Source organism: Rutilus rutilus (assembly GCF_951802725.1).
Source record: "Rutilus rutilus genome assembly, chromosome: 18".
Taxonomy (NCBI): domain Eukaryota; kingdom Metazoa; phylum Chordata; class Actinopteri; order Cypriniformes; family Leuciscidae; genus Rutilus; species Rutilus rutilus.
Genome location: NC_140231.1, coordinates 16030277 through 16052270, shown reverse-complemented (window position 1 = coordinate 16052270; position 21994 = coordinate 16030277). Strand labels below are relative to the sequence as shown.

At 39.2% G+C, this 21994-nt stretch overlaps 2 protein-coding genes across 2 annotated transcripts in view; both read left to right on the top strand.

Moving 5' to 3' along the window:
* The first annotated feature begins 16 nt into the window (after positions 1-16).
* slc23a1 (solute carrier family 23 member 1) lies at positions 17-11717 on the top strand. The gene is made up of 14 exons (XM_084387113.1): positions 17-1737; positions 3846-4016; positions 4123-4280; positions 4362-4450; positions 5840-5907; positions 6000-6181; positions 6272-6392; positions 6586-6742; positions 6943-7090; positions 7999-8104; positions 8283-8412; positions 9438-9581; positions 9683-9778; positions 9895-11717. Exons 1-14 carry the CDS (start codon positions 1705-1707, stop codon positions 10146-10148), a joined length of 1857 nt encoding a protein of 618 aa, XP_084243239.1. The 5' UTR covers positions 17-1704; the 3' UTR covers positions 10149-11717.
* A 7987-nt stretch (positions 11718-19704) lies between these two features.
* Positions 19705-21994, top strand: part of ccnjl (cyclin J-like) — a 15372-nt gene continuing 13082 nt past the window's right edge. The window contains exons 1-2 of the mRNA XM_084387053.1: positions 19705-19970; positions 20558-20653. Coding sequence (XP_084243179.1) covers positions 20576-20653 — 78 coding nt within the window. The 5' untranslated portion in view covers positions 19705-19970; positions 20558-20575. The remainder of the gene's footprint in view (positions 19971-20557; positions 20654-21994) is intronic.

Genomic DNA, 21994 nt, shown 5'->3' with positions numbered 1-21994 from the left:
CATCACTGGTTTCCTGTCAGTCCCCCTCCCCCTCTCGTCTCTGTCTCTGTCTCTGTCTCTGTCTCTTTTATTCTGATCTTAGACATTTGTTGCATAAGCCTGTGAAAACTTGTCTTTCAGGCTACTGCCTTTAAGCTGGAAAAGAGAAATAGCCCAGACTTCTGTTTAAGTCTTCTCTAGACAGCCCTTCCTGTGTCTTTCCTGTGAGCACAGTACTTCGTGATGCAGTTGTGCGTCTGCTTGATATCCTCCTTCCTCAGTAGGGAGCTGAATTTCATAGATAAAGCAATGGAGGATTTTTCTAAATGTAAAGCTTCGAAATTGATATGGTCGTTGTTATGAAAGCCAGTGAGTTTCTGGTTTTGCCTCAAATTTATACATGGCGCTCTTGAATATTTAATTCTAACTGGTCAGTCACATCATTCTACTGTCAAATATATCAGATCTGATATTACTCCATGATGTCTTTTCATATAATAATGTGCTATGTTATCTCAAAACAATATTTAATGTCCATTTATTTATTAGGTAAGTGTCTGTGTAATATATGGGATAATGTAGCCTACACACAATCGTTATTGTAAAGATCCATTCACCACGTGTTGTGGTCCTGATCACCCTATCTGTGTTTATTTGGGCAAAATATTCTTGAGACAGATCAACGAAATATGATCCTCAGGTTCACGCAGATGAGGAGTTGATCTGTTGCGCCCTCTACTGGCCGCAGAAGTGAATATCGCAGCTCCACATTTGTGACCACAAAACCAGTCACATGGGTCACAATTTTGAAATTGAAATTGACTGAATAAATAAGCTTTCCATCGATGTATGGTTTGTTAGGATATGACAATATTTGGCCGGGATACAACTATCTGAAAATCTGGAATCTGAGGATGCAAAAAAATCGCAACATTGAGAAAATCACCTTTAAAGTTCTGCACTTATGTTCGCGATTGTGCTGCATTCACTCACAAAAATAAATGTTTTATATATTTACGGTAGGACATTTACAAAATATCTTCATGGAACATGATCTTTACTTAATATCCTCATGATTTTTGGCATAAAAGAAAAATCGATCATTTTGACCCATACAATATATTGTTGGCTATTGCCACAAATTTACCTGTGCTCCTTGTGACTGGTTTTGTGGTCCTGGGTCACATCTAGTTGTGAAGTCACGTGTTCATTACTGCAATATAGGGGGGTCCAAGAGTACAGTGTGGTAGATTTGCACCAAAGGTTTGTACTGCTTTATCCACTGAGGTCCATCTACCAGACACACATATTTTATGTTTTCTTTAACAGCTGTAAGATTGGAATTTACTCTTGTCACTACAGACCACACTTCTTTAGAAGAAAATGAAGACCTTATGCATTTAGATAACTGTTCAAAAGTCTTTGCCCTGAAGAATAACCTCACATGTTGTGTTTTTGAGGGGCCCTGTGGTTCACATCCAAAGGAGACTTCCCATTGCTCCATGAACACAGCTCCTGTTGTGTTCACACTGTCGGCCTTTTGATGAGCACAGGCAGGGGGAGTAAAGTCCAGGACCAAGGGCAGATTATTAACCTGTGTAATCTGGTCCCCCTTCTGTCTCTCGCACTCCCATAAAACCAGCGCTCTGCGGCCAGCCGGGTCTCAGGTCTCACGTGGCCTCTGGGAGACAGCAGCACAGAGCCCCGCACATCCTCCAAGGGCCAATGAATCAGTCAGAACCTGCAGAGGAGTTTAAGGTAAAATATCCTTCAAGTATGGTGTCATTGTGGGGAATTAAAACACTGATTTGGGTCACACTGCACATGTTTATGTCAAGGAATGTAAGAACAGGAAGTATTTGTTTGGTTGAATGTCACATTGGAATGCAAAGATTTGAGATGACATCACAGTAGAGTTTAGTAATTAAAAAAAACGGCTGAAAAATGTCTATTTTATATTGAGGAAAATTGAGGATTTTTATTATTATTTAAGTGCTAACAAATTCCAATCTGAATCCTGGTCATGGAAGACCTTGCTTATATGGATGCGCACAAATGTTCAGATATGAGATGCAAAGAATTGTGCCAGATTATTATTTAGAAAATGACTGACTCAAATGCAAGATACTCTATAAAAAAGATTCTCAGGATATGAAGAGTAGGTAAATATATTTTCCTTTATGGTCAAAGTTTTTTGCTTTTTGGCAATTTGAGTCAGTGAATGATCTGAATGAGTAAAGAGCTCTTTTTTTTTTACTATAAGTCTGAATAAATAGTACTTTTATGTAGTAGTTTTTTGCTTGTGTTAGTTAAATGCGTGATGGAACATGTAACACTGAGAGGTGGAAATGTAGGTGATAGATTGAACAGTCTGTTCTGGTCCACTGATTTGATTGGATAAGTCACATTCCTAGAGTTATTAAGTTTCTTTGCACTGTTTCCATCACTTTTGTAATTATTTTCTCAACCCAACTTTTAAGCTGACTATAAAAAAGTTTAGCAAAAAATATTAATGGTACATATGTATATATATATAGAGAGAGAGAGAGAGAGATTGATTTTGTAATCTTTTAATGCTTTTTTTCAGCTCTATTTTCAGTATGCATTGGTACAATGTGTGCAATATTTGTTTGGAATAGCACCTGCACCTGTTGTTCATAGTGACATAGCCTTATATGATCTGGCTGCTTAATGATGAGTCGTGATATTTGTTATTTTTCCCCATGCTGTCTCTGGTTTAACACTTAATTAAGCACTTAACTTGTCATGCGTATCAATGAAATGTGTACCTTGCAAAAAAACTGGGATGGGACTCAACTAGAACATGCCAAGTGTTACAGCCTAACTTATCACTTAAAAAGCAGAAAGAAAACCGAATTATATTTGAAATATTAAAGTTTATTTTTGTTTTAGTGAATTCTACTAATTATTTGGTTAATGGAGGCCGCTCATATTCAGTATCATAGACTTTACTGTGGGCTCTGTTTGCTGTCTTTTGCAGTTAGATACATTATCTGTAGTTAAATATTAAATATTAAGTGAATTATAAATGGTAAATGAGAGAGTAACTTGCCAACTTTTGAACTTGGCTTCTTTGAAAATGCAAACAATGTCAATTTTCCTTTATGATGTAATTTCAAATTGTTTAAATTCACTATTATTTTACTATAATTACTATTATTTTTATATATAGATATATATACACTGTATATTTGATATCAATATGCCAATGTGTTAATATACCATTAAGGTATATTTTGAATTAGCTTTTATTTTTATATTTTCAGTTATCATTTTTTTTTTAAGTATTTCTATTTAGCTTTAATTTATTTTTTATTTAATTTTTAGGTTTAATAATTTTAGTACTTCAACTTATCTTTAACTTTAAGTTTTTCATCTAATATTTATATTTTATTTTAAGGTAACACAAGTTAACACATTAACTAACAATGAGCAATATATTTTTACAGCATTTATTACCCTCTTGTAATGTTAGTTAATTAAAGTGTTGATGTTAGTTTACAGTTCAATAACTAATGTTAACAGATACAACCTTTGATCTTAGACTCATAGCATAATTGCCAAAGTAATATTTTTTTTTAAATGACTTAGGCAATTATGCTATGAGGCTAACAATCAACAAAGATGTATAAATATTGTTCACTGTTAGTTCATGTTAACTAATGTAGTTATCTAATTCTAACAAATGAAACCTTGTTTTAATGTTAATAGAAGTTTATAATTTCTATTTAAGCTTATGTATTGTACATGTATTAACAGATTGTTTAATGCACTTCATCAAAAGCTGTGCACACAAATAGTCCTATTGTCATGCATGACTCATATGTGTGTTTGTTCTCCATCAGCTCCCACCTTCAGATGGAGTTGTTCCAGCTGACGGTACAGAGCTACAGGAGATGCCTGCTGACCTGGCCAAGGTGTCTGATGGGAGTCCGAATCAGGCGGCAGGATTTGATATGATCTACAGAATCGAGGACGTCCCACCTTGGTATCTGTGCATACTGCTGGGACTGCAGGTACACTTTTAACATTCTCATACTCTCTTCAAGTCTGACTCACCCAACATCCCTATCCCGTCTAAACCCTCCTACATCTGAATACGTTCTGCCTCTGGATCTCCAGCACTACCTGACATGCTTCAGTGGAACTATTGCTGTACCATTCTTACTGGCTGAAGCCATGTGTGTGGGGCAGGACCAGTACACTGTCAGCCAGTTAGTGGGCACCATCTTCACCTGTGTGGGGATCACTACGCTCATACAAACTACATTTGGTGTCAGGTGAGTTGTTTAATGCGTGCTTCAGTACAGAAATATGTGATTAGTTGTCACTGTATGAATGTTTTTATGTGCCATGATCAGGTTGCCTTTGTTCCAGGCGAGTGCTTTTGCCTTTCTCATCCCTGCTCAGGCAATTCTGAGGCTGGATAGATGGAAATGTCCTCCTGAAGGTACAAACAGTGTTACACACCATGTGAATTTTTACAATCACTACCAGTGGGGGGAAGCTTTTAGGCATTTTACATTTGCACAAACCAAAGATTAAAGGGATAGTGAAAAGTCTGTCATCATTTACTCACCCTCATGTTGTTACAAGCCTGTATGAGTTTCTTTCTTCTGTTGAAAGAAGATATTTTGAAGAATGTTGGTGATCAAACAGTTGACGGCACACATTGACTTCCATAGTAGGAAAAAAAAATACTATGGAAGTCAATGGCTCCCGTCAACTGTCTGGATACCAACATTCTTCAAAATATCTTCTTTTGTGTTTTCATTTTTGGGTGAACTATCCCTTTAATTTTCCATTTTGTTGATATTTTGTCTACTACTGTAGTATGGTAACCTCCTCAGGTCAACATATATACTTTGCAAGCAACTATTTGGCTGTACGTTAAAACGCAGACTAAATATCTCCCATAATTAAGTATTACATCAGAAAACCGGAAGACTAATTTGCTGCTGGTTTCATCAAGATTTTCCTATTGGGTTTTATAACGGGGTTTTTCCATTCATGTGTAAAATAAAGCCTGTGGTAAACATGACCTGACGATACTTTGACGTTTTGTTCTGCAACGTAAACGACACACACCCAATGTGAATTTTGATGCAGTTTTCATTTTTATTTTGAACGCGTATGTTTTTAATAAGTAACTATATAAGACAGTTTAGGTCTGAGTGTGTGCCGTTTACGTAGTAGAACAAAACGTCAAAGTTATGTTTACCACAGAAAAAAACATTATAAAACCCCATAGGAAAATCTCGAAGAAACTATAGCGGCGAATTAGACTTCCGGGTTCTGACGTCATACCTACGCCATTATAGATGAACTGTGGTTACTGAAACATTGGGTGTGCTCCAATTCAGAGGCTGCATCCTTCGAAGGACTCGAAGGTGCGACTGAGCGTTGTTAAATTACTTTTTTGCAAGTTATATTAAACTGTCTGAAAACAAAACGGGGTTCACAAACTTTTAAATATCTTCACCATGTTCCATTTCTGTAAAGAGTGTAAACTATATATAATCACATCTTAGTAAGATATGTCAAAGTGTACATTTGTATCATTAGATATTTGAGTAAGTTGAAACCTAATACGTTTAACATTGTCACGCAATGAATTCTGGGGTAGGCAAGGCCACGAAGGATCCATCTGTTGTATCCTTCATTTCACGCTCGTTGAAAAGGCAACGAGAATCAAGTTTACATAAAAAAAGTTGTGCAATGTGAGTAAATCAGTACTTCTTCTAGGAAGCATTGTCTATTAAGAATCTATTTACATTCCACATCGTGCAGGTCAAGCTGTGTGGAAGTTAATGCTTAACCATGGTTTTGGGTTTCACAGAGGAGATTTACGGAAATTGGTCTATTCCTCTGAACACGTCTCATATTTGGCAACCACGAATGCGAGAGGTGCGTGACTAACGTCTAAAGATTGAACCAGTTATCACTGCCTTCGTAACGTGCTGCGTCCTGACCTGCATGTTTGTGTCAATTCTCTATAGATTCAGGGCGCTATTATTGTGTCCAGCTTGATTGAGGTGGTCATAGGGTTCGCTGGAATCCCTGGGATCCTGCTTAACTCAATCGGGCCCCTGACTGTCACCCCCACAGTGTCCCTTATCGGCCTGTCTGTCTTCCAGACGGCGGGAGACCGCGCTGGCAGCCACTGGGGCCTGTCTATGCTGTGAGTTCTTGAACTCTTTAAATGCATTTCAAGCTCATTTATCTCTACACTAGCTGTGGTTTAATACATCTGTGTGTTTTGTCGTTCCAGGTGCATCTTCCTTATTGTTTTGTTCGCTCAATATTTGAGGAACTGGGCTTGTCCTTTCCCCAGCTATTCCAGACAAAAAGGCTGTCACATCACACATGTGCAAATATTCAAGATGTTTCCCGTACGAACCCCCAGCTACATCAACTACATCATCATGCATATTGCCTTTTGATAATATTATAAACATAGCAATAAAGGCCTTAGAACAAAGTTCACATTACCCCATGTGGCGCTTGTTATCAACACGTTTACACACTGAAATGCTCACTTCTGAACATTTTGCCCTTAGTAACTGATTATCCTGATTTCAGTAGATCATCATGGCAATCATGTTGGTATGGCTGGTTTGCTATATTCTCACCCTGACGGATGTGCTACCGAATGACCCAAATCAGTACGGCTACAAGGCTCGCACTGACTCCCGGGGCGATATTATGACCCGGGCGCCGTGGTTTCGTTTCCCCTATCCATGTAAGGACTTTGCTTGCTTCCTGTAACACCTATGATTTATAATGGCTTGTTTATCAGAAAATGTCACAATGACTTATACCTAATCTAAGACTTGAATTTTTTTTTCCTCAGTAAAACGATTAGAAGGGAATTATATTGGTGGAGCAATGGCCAAACTCTTTCCAAATCAGATCATTTTCTTGATTTTGTGTGTGTCACAGGTCAGTGGGGTTTGCCGACAGTGACGTTAGCAGGAGTGCTAGGCATGTTTAGTGCAACTCTAGCTGGTATTGTTGAGTCTATCGGGGATTATTACGCCTGTGCTCGCCTCTCTGGAGCTCCGCCTCCTCCTGTGCACGCTATCAACAGGTAAGAACAAGAAGTAGAACACTTTTTTTAAGGGGGTCATATCATGAGAAATCAGATTTTCCTTTTATAAATAATTCAAATGACTATGAAAACATGCTGTAACATCCTCAAAAGCCAGTTGTATCATATTTGATACTCATATTTTTTCTCAAAAAATAAGAATGGATAATTAAGTAAACCCAAGTAACTTCAGTCCAGTAAATGTTCATCTTAGAATATTTCTAACAATATAAAAGTTATTCTTACGTTTACGTTATAAAAATTGGTAAAGATTTCACAGCAAAAAGACAAGTTTACCAAGACATGAAGAGGGATATTTTAGAATTATACTAAGGGAACAGCTGTATCACACTGTAAATCCCCGTGGAATGTTGCTTGTTCCCACTGGGAAAATATTAAAAGGCCTTTTACTTGCTGAAAAGTATAAACAATCAACCAGACGACAGAAGGCATGTAGTAAACTGTGTTGAAGTCCATTAAACGCTGTGCTCTTCCTGGCTGATGTGTACCTATCACTCTGCATATCCTTTTGAAGAATACCAGTATTATAGGGAAGAGTGTCTGAATTAGATCATTTTTAACAATGTCCCTGACCATTTCAGTCTGATTTTGAGTTGAAGTGCCACACTGCAGCTCAGATTTTGTTATTGTGTCACTACTACACGTGATCCGACAGCAAAATTGACACAGTGTTAACATAGAAATATTAAAATCACAGGAGCAAGATATTTGTTTTCATTCTCAGGGTCATAAAAGGTCATAAAAATTAATTAAAAAAATGTCCACATCAGTGGAAATCAAGGACAAAAATGTAATTATATATAATATATAAACTATAATATTTAGTGGTTTTAGTTTTTTCATGGTTTATGTATAAGGGATACATGGTTTATGTATTTCTTTTCTAGGGGGATCTTTACAGAAGGAGTGTGCTGTATCATAGCGGGGCTGCTGGGCACAGGAAATGGATCAACCTCTTCCAGTCCTAACATAGGGGTGCTTGGCATTACAAAGGTGAGATAATGCAGTTCTAGTGTCTGTATTTGTGACAACCGATCAGAGTCCTTCCAGGACTGTATACAGACACACTATTCACAATCCTCCTGTTGTCTCCTCGGTTTCTCTGTCGTCAGTGTCGTCATTCATTTTGTGACAAGCAGTGGTTTCTTTGGTGTCTTGATTTCTCCGACAGGTGGGAAGTAGGAGGGTGATACAGTATGGAGCAGGCATAATGTTTTTATTGGGAACTATTGGGAAGTTCACCGCCCTGTTTGCCTCCTTACCTGACCCTGTCCTTGGAGGAATGTTCTGCACCCTGTTTGGTAATGAGCTTATTGGACCTATTTGCATTTGCCGATGTTTTGTCACAGCTTTGTCCACAGGGTGTCAGTAAAGAGCCCAGAAACTCCCTAGGAAGTGCCCTGTCCCAAACGGCACACTTCATGTGTACATGCGGTTTTGTGGACCCGTGGACAATGGCTGCCGCACACGCATGTCCGTTAAATTCACAAGACCGTAGGGTGTACCATTTGTGATTTTAGGTTTCAGAAAGGTGCTCTCAAATACCCCTTTGCAGCCGATATGCGCCCTCGATGTGCACTTTTGCAGAGCTGGCAATGAAATGAGCTACGACCCAACAGTCAAAGCAGCATTACGTCACAAAAGTGTGGATGCAGAGAGAGATTGTGAGGGCTTATGATTCCATTTGGGACAGGGCCTAACACTGCACATTTCCACCCTTTAGAGTTCACATCCAAGTTGACAACATGCCACGAATTAATTTTGTATTTCAAACAAAAATTTTTTAGGGGACCAGACATCATTTAATTACACACACCACCATTGAAAATTGAAGATTTGTTTTAGCTTAGATTAGATTAGCAAGGATGCATTCAATTTATCAAAAGTGACAGTAAAGACATTTATAATGTTACAAAAGATATCTATTTCAAATTAATGCTAATCTTTTGACCTTTCTATTATTCAAAGAATACTGAAATTTACCAGGGATTTCACAAAATATTAAGCAACACTGATAATAAGAAATGTTTCTTGAGCACCAAATCTGCATATTATACTGATTTTTTTTAAGGAGCTTTGACATCCCAGGAATAAATTACAGTATTTAGAGAATTACAGGTTTAAAAAGAGAAAATGGTTGTTGTGGTAATAATAGTTTTCAATATGTTTGTTTTTTTCACTGTTTTGATCAAATAAATGCAGCATTGGTGACTTCTTTCAAAAACTGTTTTACAAATTTTACCAACCCCACACTTCAGAACGGTAGTGGCCTATATATGTATTTTGTGTAGTTTTAAACTTGTTTTCTGTTTTGGTTTGTACACAGGTATGATTACAGCTGTTGGACTGTCAAACCTACAGAGTGTGGATCTGAACTCCTCCAGAAATCTTTTTGTTCTGGGTTTCTCCATGTTTTTTGGCCTCATGTTGCCTAATTACCTGGACACTCATCCTGGCAGCATTAAAACAGGTTCATATGTCTGATGGTGTTTTCTGATATATATTTTCTTTTTCAGCCAGAAAGCTGTGGATGTTGTCACCTATTACTGTTCTTTTGATTGATTTCAACAGGTGTGGCAGAGCTGGACCAAATCATCACAGTGCTCCTGACAACAGAGATGTTTGTAGGGGGATTCCTAGCATTTGTACTTGATAACACAATCCCAGGTATGCATCTGACAGAGTGACTCATAATATACAAATGATTTAGATAAATAGAGAACAAAGGCAGTGTAAATTTACAAACAGGCAGTCACGCAAACTGTTCTACATTGTGTGTGCAGGCACCAGAAAAGAGCGAGGTCTGGTAGAATGGGCGGCTGAGAGTTCTTCAGGAGCAGGAACAGTAACAGCGGAGACTTATGACTTTCCAATTGGGATGGGCCTGGTCCGAAAGCTGGGCTGCATGCGTTACCTGCCAATCTGTCCCACTTTCCAGGGCTTTAAGCCATCATGCCGCAAATATGAGGAGGAGGACATAAAAATAAACAAAGGTGTGACTGATGCTCCAGTTGAAATGGTCTGCACCAAAATTTAGGCAGATTTTTATTTTATTTTTCACAACTGAGCACCAATTTTGCTGTCACAATTTTTTTTATTTGTTTCGTTTCGCATCACAAACAAATAATAAAAATGTTATATTAGAAAATGGGTGCATATATTTGAAGTAAAACTTGGATGAACAGGACAAAGGATCTTTGTTCGTCTAACATCCAGCCAAATGTGAAATTTGAGTTAATTTTAAAGAATTCGATATTTTACTGAAATGACTTAAAAAGAAAATGGTCAGGTTTTTTTTTCTTTTATTACATCTTGATTGTGTACAAAATACGCAAGTGATTAACACTAAACAAAATATGCTCAGAAATGTTTAGCTTAAGAAAGTGGTGAAAATTGTTTAAAATACACGTAAATCATAATGTATATACATGTTATTGTAACTAATAATGTTTATAAATACTAAGAGTGTATTATGTATTCTATAAGAGCCATAAGACAAATTATCATGTGGATATTGGGTTTTGACAAAGATGTGCTTAAGTTATTTTGTATTAAAATATAACTTAAAATGTATCTTTCTGTCTGTCTAAAATATTTTTGCCTTTCTCATGTCAATTTTCATTTATTTGTAACTTTAATAAGGGTAATAATATTAGTTATATATAGTCAATAATACAGCCTAAATCTCAGATAACGGCTCTGTGATTTGAAGCAAATGGCTCTTATAAAGGTGTCAGTAGCAGAATGGACAACATTTCTCAGGCAAATTCAGTTTAAAAGCAGTTTACATCAAAATTGTTTAGTCATTTGAGACACTAATATGCTGTTTATATATATTTACAAACAGTGTTGTCAGAAAGTGCTTAAAGGGATAGTTCACCAAAAAATGAAAATTCTGTCATCATTTACACACACTTCTTTCTTGATAAATTACGATTTTATTTTGGGGTGAACTATCCCTTTAAGTAAGCCATAGTTTACATGAAACTGAGCCATAGTTTTGCTCAAACTACCATTTAGTAAATATAAAAATAGTGACCTTTGTCATACTTGATAAACAAGCTCAGAACACTTAGGTCCCTTGGTGAGTCTCAATTGCCAATACCAGAGGTGACCTGAGCCCTTCTACCCTTTAAAGCCCCTGCTCTGTTTATTTAGCCTGAATGTGTGAATGCATATGCATCTTACAACATTTCAACAGATATAATCAGTCTCACCCAACTCAGATGCCAAGTCCAGAGGTAGCCTTTACGAAGTAAGGAGTGTTGAGTGCAATGATAACAGAATATGCTTTCAGCTTAGATGCCTTGAGACCTGGGCAGCAGATGGTCATCATGTTTCACTCAATCAGTTGCTTATAAAAAGCTCTTATCCAGCATTAAATAGGCACTGAGTAATGCGATCCTCCTTGGGCATGACTTATTATCTTCTGCAGTCTATAAGTCCCATCAGGTTTCATGGTCCTGGTGGTGGGAACACCTGAGGGTGTGACTGTATATAAGGCAGGCACTGTGGGGTGTACATGGGTGGGATATGAAGAGAGGCAAAGGGTATAGCACAAGGTGTGGGCAAAACAGCATTGGGAAGGGTCTGCTGTTGCAGTAGGACCTCAACATACTGGCAAGTTTCTGGATCAAACAGCATCTTGCGCTGTGGCAGCTGAGGCATGTCTACATAGAAATAGCGTCCAGTTTCCGGGTCCAGCAACAGTTGGCGAGGGTTTTGTCCTATGGCCATACTTCCTCCTGCTTCTGGATACAGCACACCTGCAGCCCCAAGCCTAGCCTCTCCACTCATGGGAGCAACAAATATTGTGTTGTGTTGGCTTTCTGGAGAAGGTATTTTTAGCCCTGCTTCTTTGTTCTGAGCTTGACCGGTTGAGCCATCTGTTGGCTGGATTAGCGCTTTTCCATCCTCAGAAAGGGATCTCAGTAGAGGGGTATGACTGTTTGATGCAGGAGGCTGGTTATAAAGAGGTGTTTGAAACAAGACAGGCCCTTGAACGTAGCCATGAACTGCTCCAATATGAGGAGAGATTGTTTGGTAACCCAGCGGACTGGGTTTGTAATAATATGAGGGAACTGAAGCAACTGTTAGGACACAAGCAGACAGAGGTCCCACTGAACTCTGCGACCTGGGAGGAAGGCATGGTGTCTGGAGGCCATCACTGATTATCCTGCCATGGTCCTGTTGCTCAGAACTTGCTGTGGGTGAACAATTTAGCAGTGCTACTGGGAGAAGTTGACCTTTGTCAGAGCTGATGGTCATCTCATGCTCTGCTTTGGTCAAGTCTCTTTTTGTAGGCTCTTCAGTAGAAGCCTCCTCTCTAGTTTGCAGTTCCAGGTCTGTCCTGTTTGTTGGTTTCAAAATTGCATCACTGACTAGAACAACAGGTTTACTCATGCAAACTTGGCTATCCTGTGTCTCTGAGGGCTTTGACAAGGCACAACTGTTTGCCTTGGTTACACTAATTTGGCTGACCTTTGTAAATCCAACTGTATGACATTTGTCATTTGATTCCACATGAGCCGTTACCTTCGTTGAGCATCCTCTCGGTGCAGAGTGATCTCTCCTTCTGTCCAGTGGAAGAGGTGGAGTGACTTTCCGCAACAGGGGTTTTTCATCTTGTTTGTATCCCTTTCCCTTTCCTTCACTCTTGTTGTTGCTTAGAGTGTGTATTGATGGCTGAAACAAAGGAACACTCCCATCTATTACATTGGTTAATTCCCCAGAGCCCTTAAAGGGCATATTGTATGTGTTTTTCACCAGGCTCCTCATGTCTCTTACTACATGCACAGGGGCCATGGCTTTCAATTTGCCTTGGCTTTGCATACCTAGGCTTGCAAACTGTCCTGGTGACCTGATGTCCTCTCTGTCACTCTCCTGCTTCTTCCCAACACCACCCTCGTCAACTCGGGGGATTGTATTATCCACTGCATTTGCTTCCAAATCAGAGATTAGGCATGCAATGTTAGTAGGACTGAGTGTACTTTTCATGCTGCCAGCCTGTTGCTCCTGCTTTTCCAGCACATTTGTTAGGGTCACGTTGTGCTGTTTATGTATTCCTTGCTCTGTATGGCATTCTTCAGTTGTGGTTTTCACAGAGGCCTGTGTGCTGAGGGCTACATTTGATGCTGCACTCCAGTTCCATGCTCTGCCCTTTGCTGAGTCACAGGATAGCTTCACTCCAGGGCTCAGGTTAGGCAGTCGCAACGCCTCCTCTCTTAGGCTTAGCTTCTCTGCTTTCTCATTCTCTGAAGGGTCTATTTCAGTACCACTACCTTGAACTTCAGACCTGCCACTTCCACTTAAAAGAGAATTTAACCCATGTTTGCTTAACAGTTTGGGTTGTGTTTTAGAATTAACACTGCAATGCTTTTGAACAGAGTTCAACTCTGTCTGGGCCTCCCACTTAAGTGTAGCACTTTGAGTTAGTTTGGTAGTTTCAGCATATACATCCTTGCCAGATGAATACAGGCATTCATCAGTGGTAGGAGACCTGTTGTTCACTTTGGTAGATGCAAAAGCTTTATCAGAAACATCCAAGGTACGAAGATTTTCTTCATGTTGCATCTTTTTTGATAGGACACTTGTTATGATGCAGGAAGCCATTTGAGTTTTGCTGGACGTTTCATCCAGGGAAAATGACTTCTGAAGCCTTTTCTTTCGTTCGGCCTGTACTGACTTTTGATTAGCCATGTGGGACTCCTGGTTAAATGCTGCAGGGGTGCTATGCTGACGCTGAAATATGTCTCGAGCACGCACAGTTGTGTTTGGAAACTGAAGGGGTTGATTGTTGTTCTCTCTGACGTGTGACTCTGCTGCGTCCCGTCTCTTCAGTTGGATTTGTCTTTTGGGAACAGTCTTTAAGCCTCGCTTTACTTCATCTGTGGTTTCCAATGCTACGTCAACACACTCAAAGCTGCTGGATTCTGAGCAAACAGATGTGTTCTGAGTGTTTGAATGCATCTGCATTTTGAAAGAAAGAACATCTTCTGTCCAAATGTTGTCGTTTGCATCAGTAGAAAGCTGACTTGAAGGCCTACAGTTTGAACTGAAAACATGCATGTAGTCAGTTTCAGAGCAGGAAGATCTTACCTGGGCCAGGTTAACAAGGCCCCCCACCTTCCTACTGGCCTCAGCGAGCTTTGTTCCCATGCTGGTTGATCCTCTGGTATTGTCTGTAGAGTGAAAAGGTTGCCAAGAGCTGCTACACAGCGTGCGGGAGAGTGGTTTGGACTGCCAGACGCCTTGCCGGCTCTGCTTTTCCAGCCTCCGAATATCTGCAAGACTCTGTAGCTGGTGTTGGTGCCTGGTTGCGGGGATACACTCTGAATAACAGTGTGGCGGGATTCTTGACTCCTGCTTGCTGGCTGTGAGTGTTGAGATGCAGTTTGCAGACGCTTTTCTATTTCTAGACCTGACTGACAGCTCAGCCTGCTCCTTTCTGCAACTCACCCCTCTAGCCTGCCCCTCCCCCTCATTTCCCACATGACCCAGAACATGTCCCTCTCTCTCTAGCCTGCATTCAGCCCCAGGTGCACTCAGACCTTCTCTGGGTCTTTGCTTTTGTGTCGCGTGGTACTCCTTTGGCTCTGTGCCACCATGCTCCTGTTCCCTGCCTTTGCTGTATTGATTTCTCTCAGGCGTTATCAAAATAGTGTTTGAAGTGAATCTGGGATCTGGAGAGCTGTGCTCCTCAGCAGTTCTAATGTTAGTGTGAAAAACAGTCTCGCTGCCTCCAAAATAATCCTGCGGTTTAACTGGTGAATCTTTTCCTGATAAATTAAACTCGTTGGAATTATCCTGCTTTTGTATGGGGTTACTAAAGGCTGTATTTACAGAATGCAAATCCACATTTGTACCCATCAGCAGATGTTTTGACTCAAATTCTATGATGATCTCAGATGATGAAGATTTATCCAGTTCACCTTGGGACACCTCAGGCAGCACTTCTGTACCTTTGTCTTCTTGTGTTTCGTAGTCCTGTGATATCGTGGTGGCTTTGATAAAGGATCTTGAAGTGATGCCTTCTATAGAGGTAGCACAATCCAAGAGCTCAATTGAGCCACCTTCTGTAGGATGCTCTGTAGAGAGAGATTGTGTTCTGTCCTCTGAAGCATCACTGTACTCACTCAGAGAACAAAGAGCAGTGTAGTATGAACTTGCCGAATCATCCATGATATCATCAGTCTGCTCTAGGTCACTTTTCCCTTCATCTCTTTGTTGGAGAGATGGACTATTTTTTTCTCTGATAGATGAAGATGACATAGACATTCCTTTTTAAACGTCACTTCCAGTGCCTGAAAATTCCTGATGCAATAATGCGGGACACCCTAGAGTGGGGTGGATGTGCAGGTCAGACCTATAGTGCAAGAGCAGAAATGTTTCCATCAGAGATTCCATCAAGCCTAGTGATGAAACATGAAATCACATGTCCAGAGTCTAACTGATTTTGTCTAGGAAAAATAATAAGAATAAAGAGTTATATTTTTAGATGCTTTAAATTGTACAGAAAATATATTTATATATTGTAGTATATTTTTCACTGAATATATATATATATTATGTTGTTATAAATTATTTGTATAATAAAGGAATATTTCTATACACTTACTTGTAGCAGCCACACCCTAAAAATAGAATCTCATGCATTAGATTTGTGATGTGACAGCATTGTTTCCATTGTGTTTGACTTAACAGTGTTTGTCAAGGGAAATACTGTGTATCCTAGAAAGACAGCTGCAGATCTGGTGCTTGAAGCCAAGTCATCTCTAATGAAAAACTTCACTAACCTGATCCAAACAATCCAAAATCTTCTCCGTTTTTGTTTAAATTCCACTGAGATGCTAAATCTGAATGAAAAGTCAAGGAAAAAGTGTCAAAGAATTATGTCAACAGGCAAAATGTCTATAATAAGAAATAAGGACAAGTGCCCTCTTAAAAAGTATGCTAAGCTAGGGACAGCAGAGGAGATGAATCAGACCTTATTTTTTGGCCGCTGAGGGTCTGGATCAGGAAGTGTGGTCCAGGCCCAGTAGTAGCTATAAGGTAGTGGTGTGGCAGTCAGCTTTGACAGCAGGTGCTGGTCTGGCTGTGCTGGAGCATACTCTTTGGAATCTGACTAGCATAGCCAGTGCAGTCACAGGGCCAGCTAAATATAGTTCCCCAGGCCCCATAACACTATCATCAGGGAGATAGAGCTGAAGTCTTGTGGGTACACTGCGGTAAGTATTGGGCCTTTAAATGGCCATTGCTAATAGAATGGTCACGCAGGTATCATTTGATGGTGTAAATTGGTCCTTTTTAAAGTAGGCATTAAAGGTATCAGTATATCTAAATTAATTGTACATTAATCTGAACTTTGTTAATGTGAAGTTAATTTTGATGTGAAATGTAGTTATGCAACTGGCAACTTAACTATGGGAGGAAGCACTGTTGTTCGAAAGCAAAAAAGTTGTTCGAGAGCAGATGTGCACTTCCTCTCAAGTGTTTGTTGTGTGTTGCCAGCCAACTCTGGGACTTTCACTGAACTGGACATGACCATGCAGGCCATGACAGCTATGGCATTTGACCCACTTGGTCTTGGCTGTGCCAGATGGTTTAATGACATGATATAGTGGGCAGCAAGGATATAAGACTGCTTAATTTCACACAGCGGTGCTACAAAAGTTTATCATACACATTCATCAAACCGAAGGGGACCACCGACACGCTAGTGTTAAGTTGTGAGAAGTGTATAGCATTACAGAGAGTTAAGAGCATTAGCCTATAACATAACTTCCATATTAGCATTTAACACTGTAACTGCAGACTGTTTATACATGGAAATGAGAGACATAATAATACATAAGAGTGAAGATTTCCCACATCTCTCATTTACATTTATAAGCATTAATGCTTTTAGCAGACACTCAGAGCAACTAACGAGAAGAGCAAAGTGCCTTGGTTTAGGGTTGTGAAGTGATCAAATGTGTAACACAGTACACCAAATTCAGTAGTTACAACAGAAAAATGAGGCTAAATTAACATGGGATCTTCTTTGTGGAGTAGGCCTACAAAAATATTTCAGAATCTTTGTGCCGTTTTTATTATTTTGGATGACACTATCAAAATGGCATTTGTAGGCCTGGTTTCACAGACAGAGTTTAGATTAAGCTTAGGGTTTAGTTCAGTTATGGCATTTAAGCAACTTTTATAAACATGCCTTAGAGAAGAAAAAAAAACATTAATGGTGTGTGTCTTGAGACAAAACAATGGCAGTGACATTTAAGATTTGGCAGGTTGCTTACAGTTAAAACAGCTCAAACATAGGGGTGAATTGCCCTAATGTGGGACACTGCCTAATGTGGGACACCTAAGGTCTAGTAGTGTTTGTAGGTCCCCCATAAATACATGAATGACAGTGAAACTATGGGTTAGACAAAGCTGTGGTGTCATGTGATCAAAATCACATGACCTATCAAATGTCCAATAATATTTGAGGGTGGAGCAATCATCAAACAGGAGGCACCTTGTGTGAAGACCATCCGAAGGCCAGTGACATAGAGTTTTAACCAGTTTGATATTAAGGAGTTAAATACATTTTAAACAATGCAATCCTGCAACTTTTTAGCCTAATATGCTTATGAAATGTTTGTCCATCAAAAAATAGTCTAACTTTGTGCGTATCAACTATATATTTTTTATTTTTTATCAAATTTCTTAGTGTCCCACATTAGGAAATGTGGTTTCCAAATCCGGGACAGTATGATCAGCCTAATGTGGGACAGTACTTCATTGAGTCAAAAATGTGTGGTGGGGCATGGTTTGTGGGACAAACATGCTGGTTTTAGTCTTGTAATGCAATATTACAATACTGTTAATGCAGATTTTTACAGTCATGTGAATTTTTTATTCTTGGAGGGCGGTTTGAAGGCTCTTTTGTGCGTGTGCATGCCTACATACGTGTGTGTGTCTCTCTCTATCTCTCTCTCTCTCTCTCTCTCTCTCTGTGTGTGTGTGTGTGTCATGTATGTGTCATGTATGTGTAAAAGGTATAGTTGACTTAAAATGAAAAATAGCTCTGAATTTAAAAATGCCGTAGAAAACCAATAAAGCAATTCCACTTTATTTTATGCATCTGATTAATTCAATGAAATGCATTTTAGATCACAATGGTAAAGGTGAGAAAGACAGGGACAGATTGTCAGACGCAGAAAGAGAGGCAGAAACAGGGAAAGGATAAGAGAAAGAAACTTAATCAGTGGAGGCAGGACAGGATGAGAGGAGCCATAGAGGAGTATAGGCAGATTGTTGAGGATGGTGGGGTCCCTCAGCTGAGACTGTTGGCCAGGGCATGGAATGTCCCTAAATCTACTCTCCAGTGAATCTAAAATAAAAGATTTTACTATTCTACATGTATCAATGTGATTTTTTGGTGTTTTATCATAGATTTTTCAGTGTCCCACATTGGGGACACGTTCTGTCCCACATTAGGAAGCTGCAGTTTTTCTCAGACGACTTGCAATAAGAGCACTAATATGTCTATAATTTATCTTATGAATGGGTTATCTGAATTTTCTCTTTTGATTTGATTAGGATACATCCTGGTTTTTTTTAAATGGTAGTGGGTGTGGATTTAATGTTTTGGTTACACATCGAAATATGTCACAGAAGTCTGAAGTGCAAAAAATGTCCCACATTAGGGCAATTCACCCTACATTTTATGAGACTAGCCTTGTCTGTGAAACCGGGGGATAACCTGATAAAGCTGTCTCGTTCCTAAATAGAAAAGCTACATTTAATGGTTGGTACATGTCTTACCGTAGACTACTGTTCAAACTGCAGTTTGCATACTGCACACAGGAGCCATAACCCTCTCTACAAATAGGCTATCAGTTAGATTTTTTTGACGCTTTAACTTAAAATTAATTTGATATCTTTACAGCTAACTGATCAGACATTGCTGTTTATATAGGTTATTAGGCTACATAGAAGATACATAGCTAGACGCCTCATATTATTTTACGACAACTAAGGTTTAAAGCATCTACAGTCCTAAACTCCTAATGAGTGCAGGGTCCACCTGCTGGCCAAATACATGCAAAACATCTCAAATATTATTATATTATTAAATAATACAATAATAATAACAAATAATATGATATTGGTCACTATTTTACAAAACTTGGATGGAGTTTTCACTAATAAACAGCCATTTGTAGGCTACAACCACTATCTGTACAAAAAATAATAATAATGTAATTCCATCAACACCCATTATTATGCAAAATGCGTAATTATTTGAAAAAGGAATTATTGATCAGCTGAATACGTTAATAAGGATAACAATTTTATTTATTGGCATTAAATTATAAAATATTCTGTTCTTCGCACTACATGTCCTCTACTACATCCCAATAACTTAATATCAGTAATCTCAGGAAACCGTATCACCACCTGTAGATTTAGATGATAGTTGAATAATAACACACATTTCAGTCTTACATCTATCAATGTTTTAATGATGTTAATGTCCGCGCGGCGGACTCCTCCCCGTTTGGAGCGAGCATGCAGCTCCGCTCACCATCATCATCAGATCTGCTCCTCTCAGGCCGCTGGGGGAGCACAGCTCAGCACACTGCACGGGACGGCGAAAAAAAGTCAAAGGGTTAAACTTGGACACACATGCGGCGGTGTTTTGATTAAAAAACCCATCCAAGTGTACATTGAAGCGACGTTGTTATTCGCTGGAAGAATTTTCCTTGATATGGGATTTGTTTTGAAAAGTACACACGAGCGTAGTTGAAGGATATAACTCCAGTATGCGGCAGTTTTGAAACAAAGGGGTCTGGTCCGGAGCGCCGTTGTCTCAGTGGTAAGACGCGCTGTTGTCTTAATAAAGAGCGTTTTACGGTTTCCTATAATGTTTCATTTTCAGCTTCTGTTTTAGTTTAGATAGTCGCGGTCGATTAACGCGTTTAACCCGAAACTCATTGCTTTATTCGTTCACAACTCTCGTGTATTCTTGATATCGCTGTAATAGGGGTCTCGTGGCGTGCCGCAGGGGTGGATGTGCGGCGCCGGTCACTTTCATTTCGGACAGATTCTGTTATTATTTTTCTTTTTTTAAGAAACAAAGTGACCTCAAAATACAGAAGCTTTGTCTATGTTTATGTTATTAATTAAGTATCCCACAAATAAATAAGACAAAGTCGTGATTTTTGGGATGGAACTAGAGGCTGTTGTAGTTCAGCGTGAGATGAACTGCTTGAACTTTGCTGGAGGACTTCAAGCTCACAGTAAATCTAAAAAAGAATTTCCCCACAAGCACCCACTTATATCATGCCTTTAGTTCCCCTGAAGAACTGTGACATTTTCCCTGAAATAGAAGTAGTGTAGTTGAAGTGCCTAAACTGAACAGGAATTGCTTCTTTCCCTCTCACACTCTTGTTTGTGTTTAAGGATTGGGGCCCTTTCTGGATGGGAAAGATGGAAACGGAGGGGCAGTGGTGGAAAAGCCAGCTCGCAGCGGACATCCATCAGTCTCTGCGAATTAAGGTGAGCTGAATAGCTTTGCGTCCACCATGGGTTGTTGTCACAATGCAGTTTTAATCCAAATGTACATTACAAATTCCGAACATTCCAAATGTCATTATCCAGGCCTCCGTCGCTTGGCTTGATTGCCACACATTAAACCAGGATTGGTTTGACTTGCCCAAGCTTTGATGGGGAAGTGTGAAATGTCACACAGCCCTTAGAAAACATCTCCTGATTGTGGCTTTATGAAGGTTCCTGGCCATCGCATCGTCTACATTTGTATGCAAAACACACTTCCCTGATCATGATCATATTAAATATCATCTACAACTAGGAATGCTGTCCCAGGACTTTGTGACGAAACCACCAGGGTAGTCTATTTTAACATATTTTCTAATCTAATTATTTTACTCTTTTTTTTTTTACTTTAAAGTCATGCATATCTTTACGTTTAAATTTTTACGTACAAACTTAAATATACATAAAGCTCTGCACTAGTCTAGACCTTTACATCATTTGCTGAATAATATATATATATATATATATTATATAATTTAGCAAGTGATGTAAAAGTCTAGACCAGTGTAGAGCTTTTATGTCGTTATTGGTCAACACACTTTTTGAGTTGGAACACTAGGAAGTGTATTGCTAAACCATGTGAACTTTTGTTTCCTCACCGCTGAGTGAATTGCACTCATCAGACAGTGAGGTTTAAGTGCATTTATTTAGTGCAGTCTGTTGTCTTTTTTTATTGTCCGTCCTGTTTATTGCAGGGTGTGCTCACATCCGGTTTGGAATGTGAAGTGTTCTGTCTGCGTGTGTGGGTTTGTACTTGAGTTTGTCTGTTAGCTTGAGATTACTAAATCCTGCTGGGTTTATTCAGCATGTGTCAAGGAGTGGCTAAATGATGTATGTGACAGAAAGTGGGTTTTCTTTCGTGGCACGTTATTCTCTTCACCACCTGGTTGGTCAGAGTTGCACTATGTGAAATCTAGTGATGTGTAGGACTAATGCACTGGAGATGCAAAGTGATTCAGCTGTTTAGTGAGATATCTGAAGATTGGAGGTTTGGTGTTGGTGGATTTTATTTAGACGGAACAATCTCTCTCTGTTCACCAACGTGCAATGCTCAGTTAATGTTGTGCAGAAATGTTTACGGGAGAACTCTTTGCACAGATAGGCTATAGTTCAATTTGTTTTGTGTGGGAGGATGGCAGATTCACCTCCCACTACGTCAATACTGTGAAAGCTAAGAGGCTTTGAAATTAATTGAAATCTTTTAGGAGGTTAATTAGCAGCCTTGCTCTTAATTTTTATTTATTTTTAGCACAAATTAAATTTTGCAAGAATATGTTGTCTTTA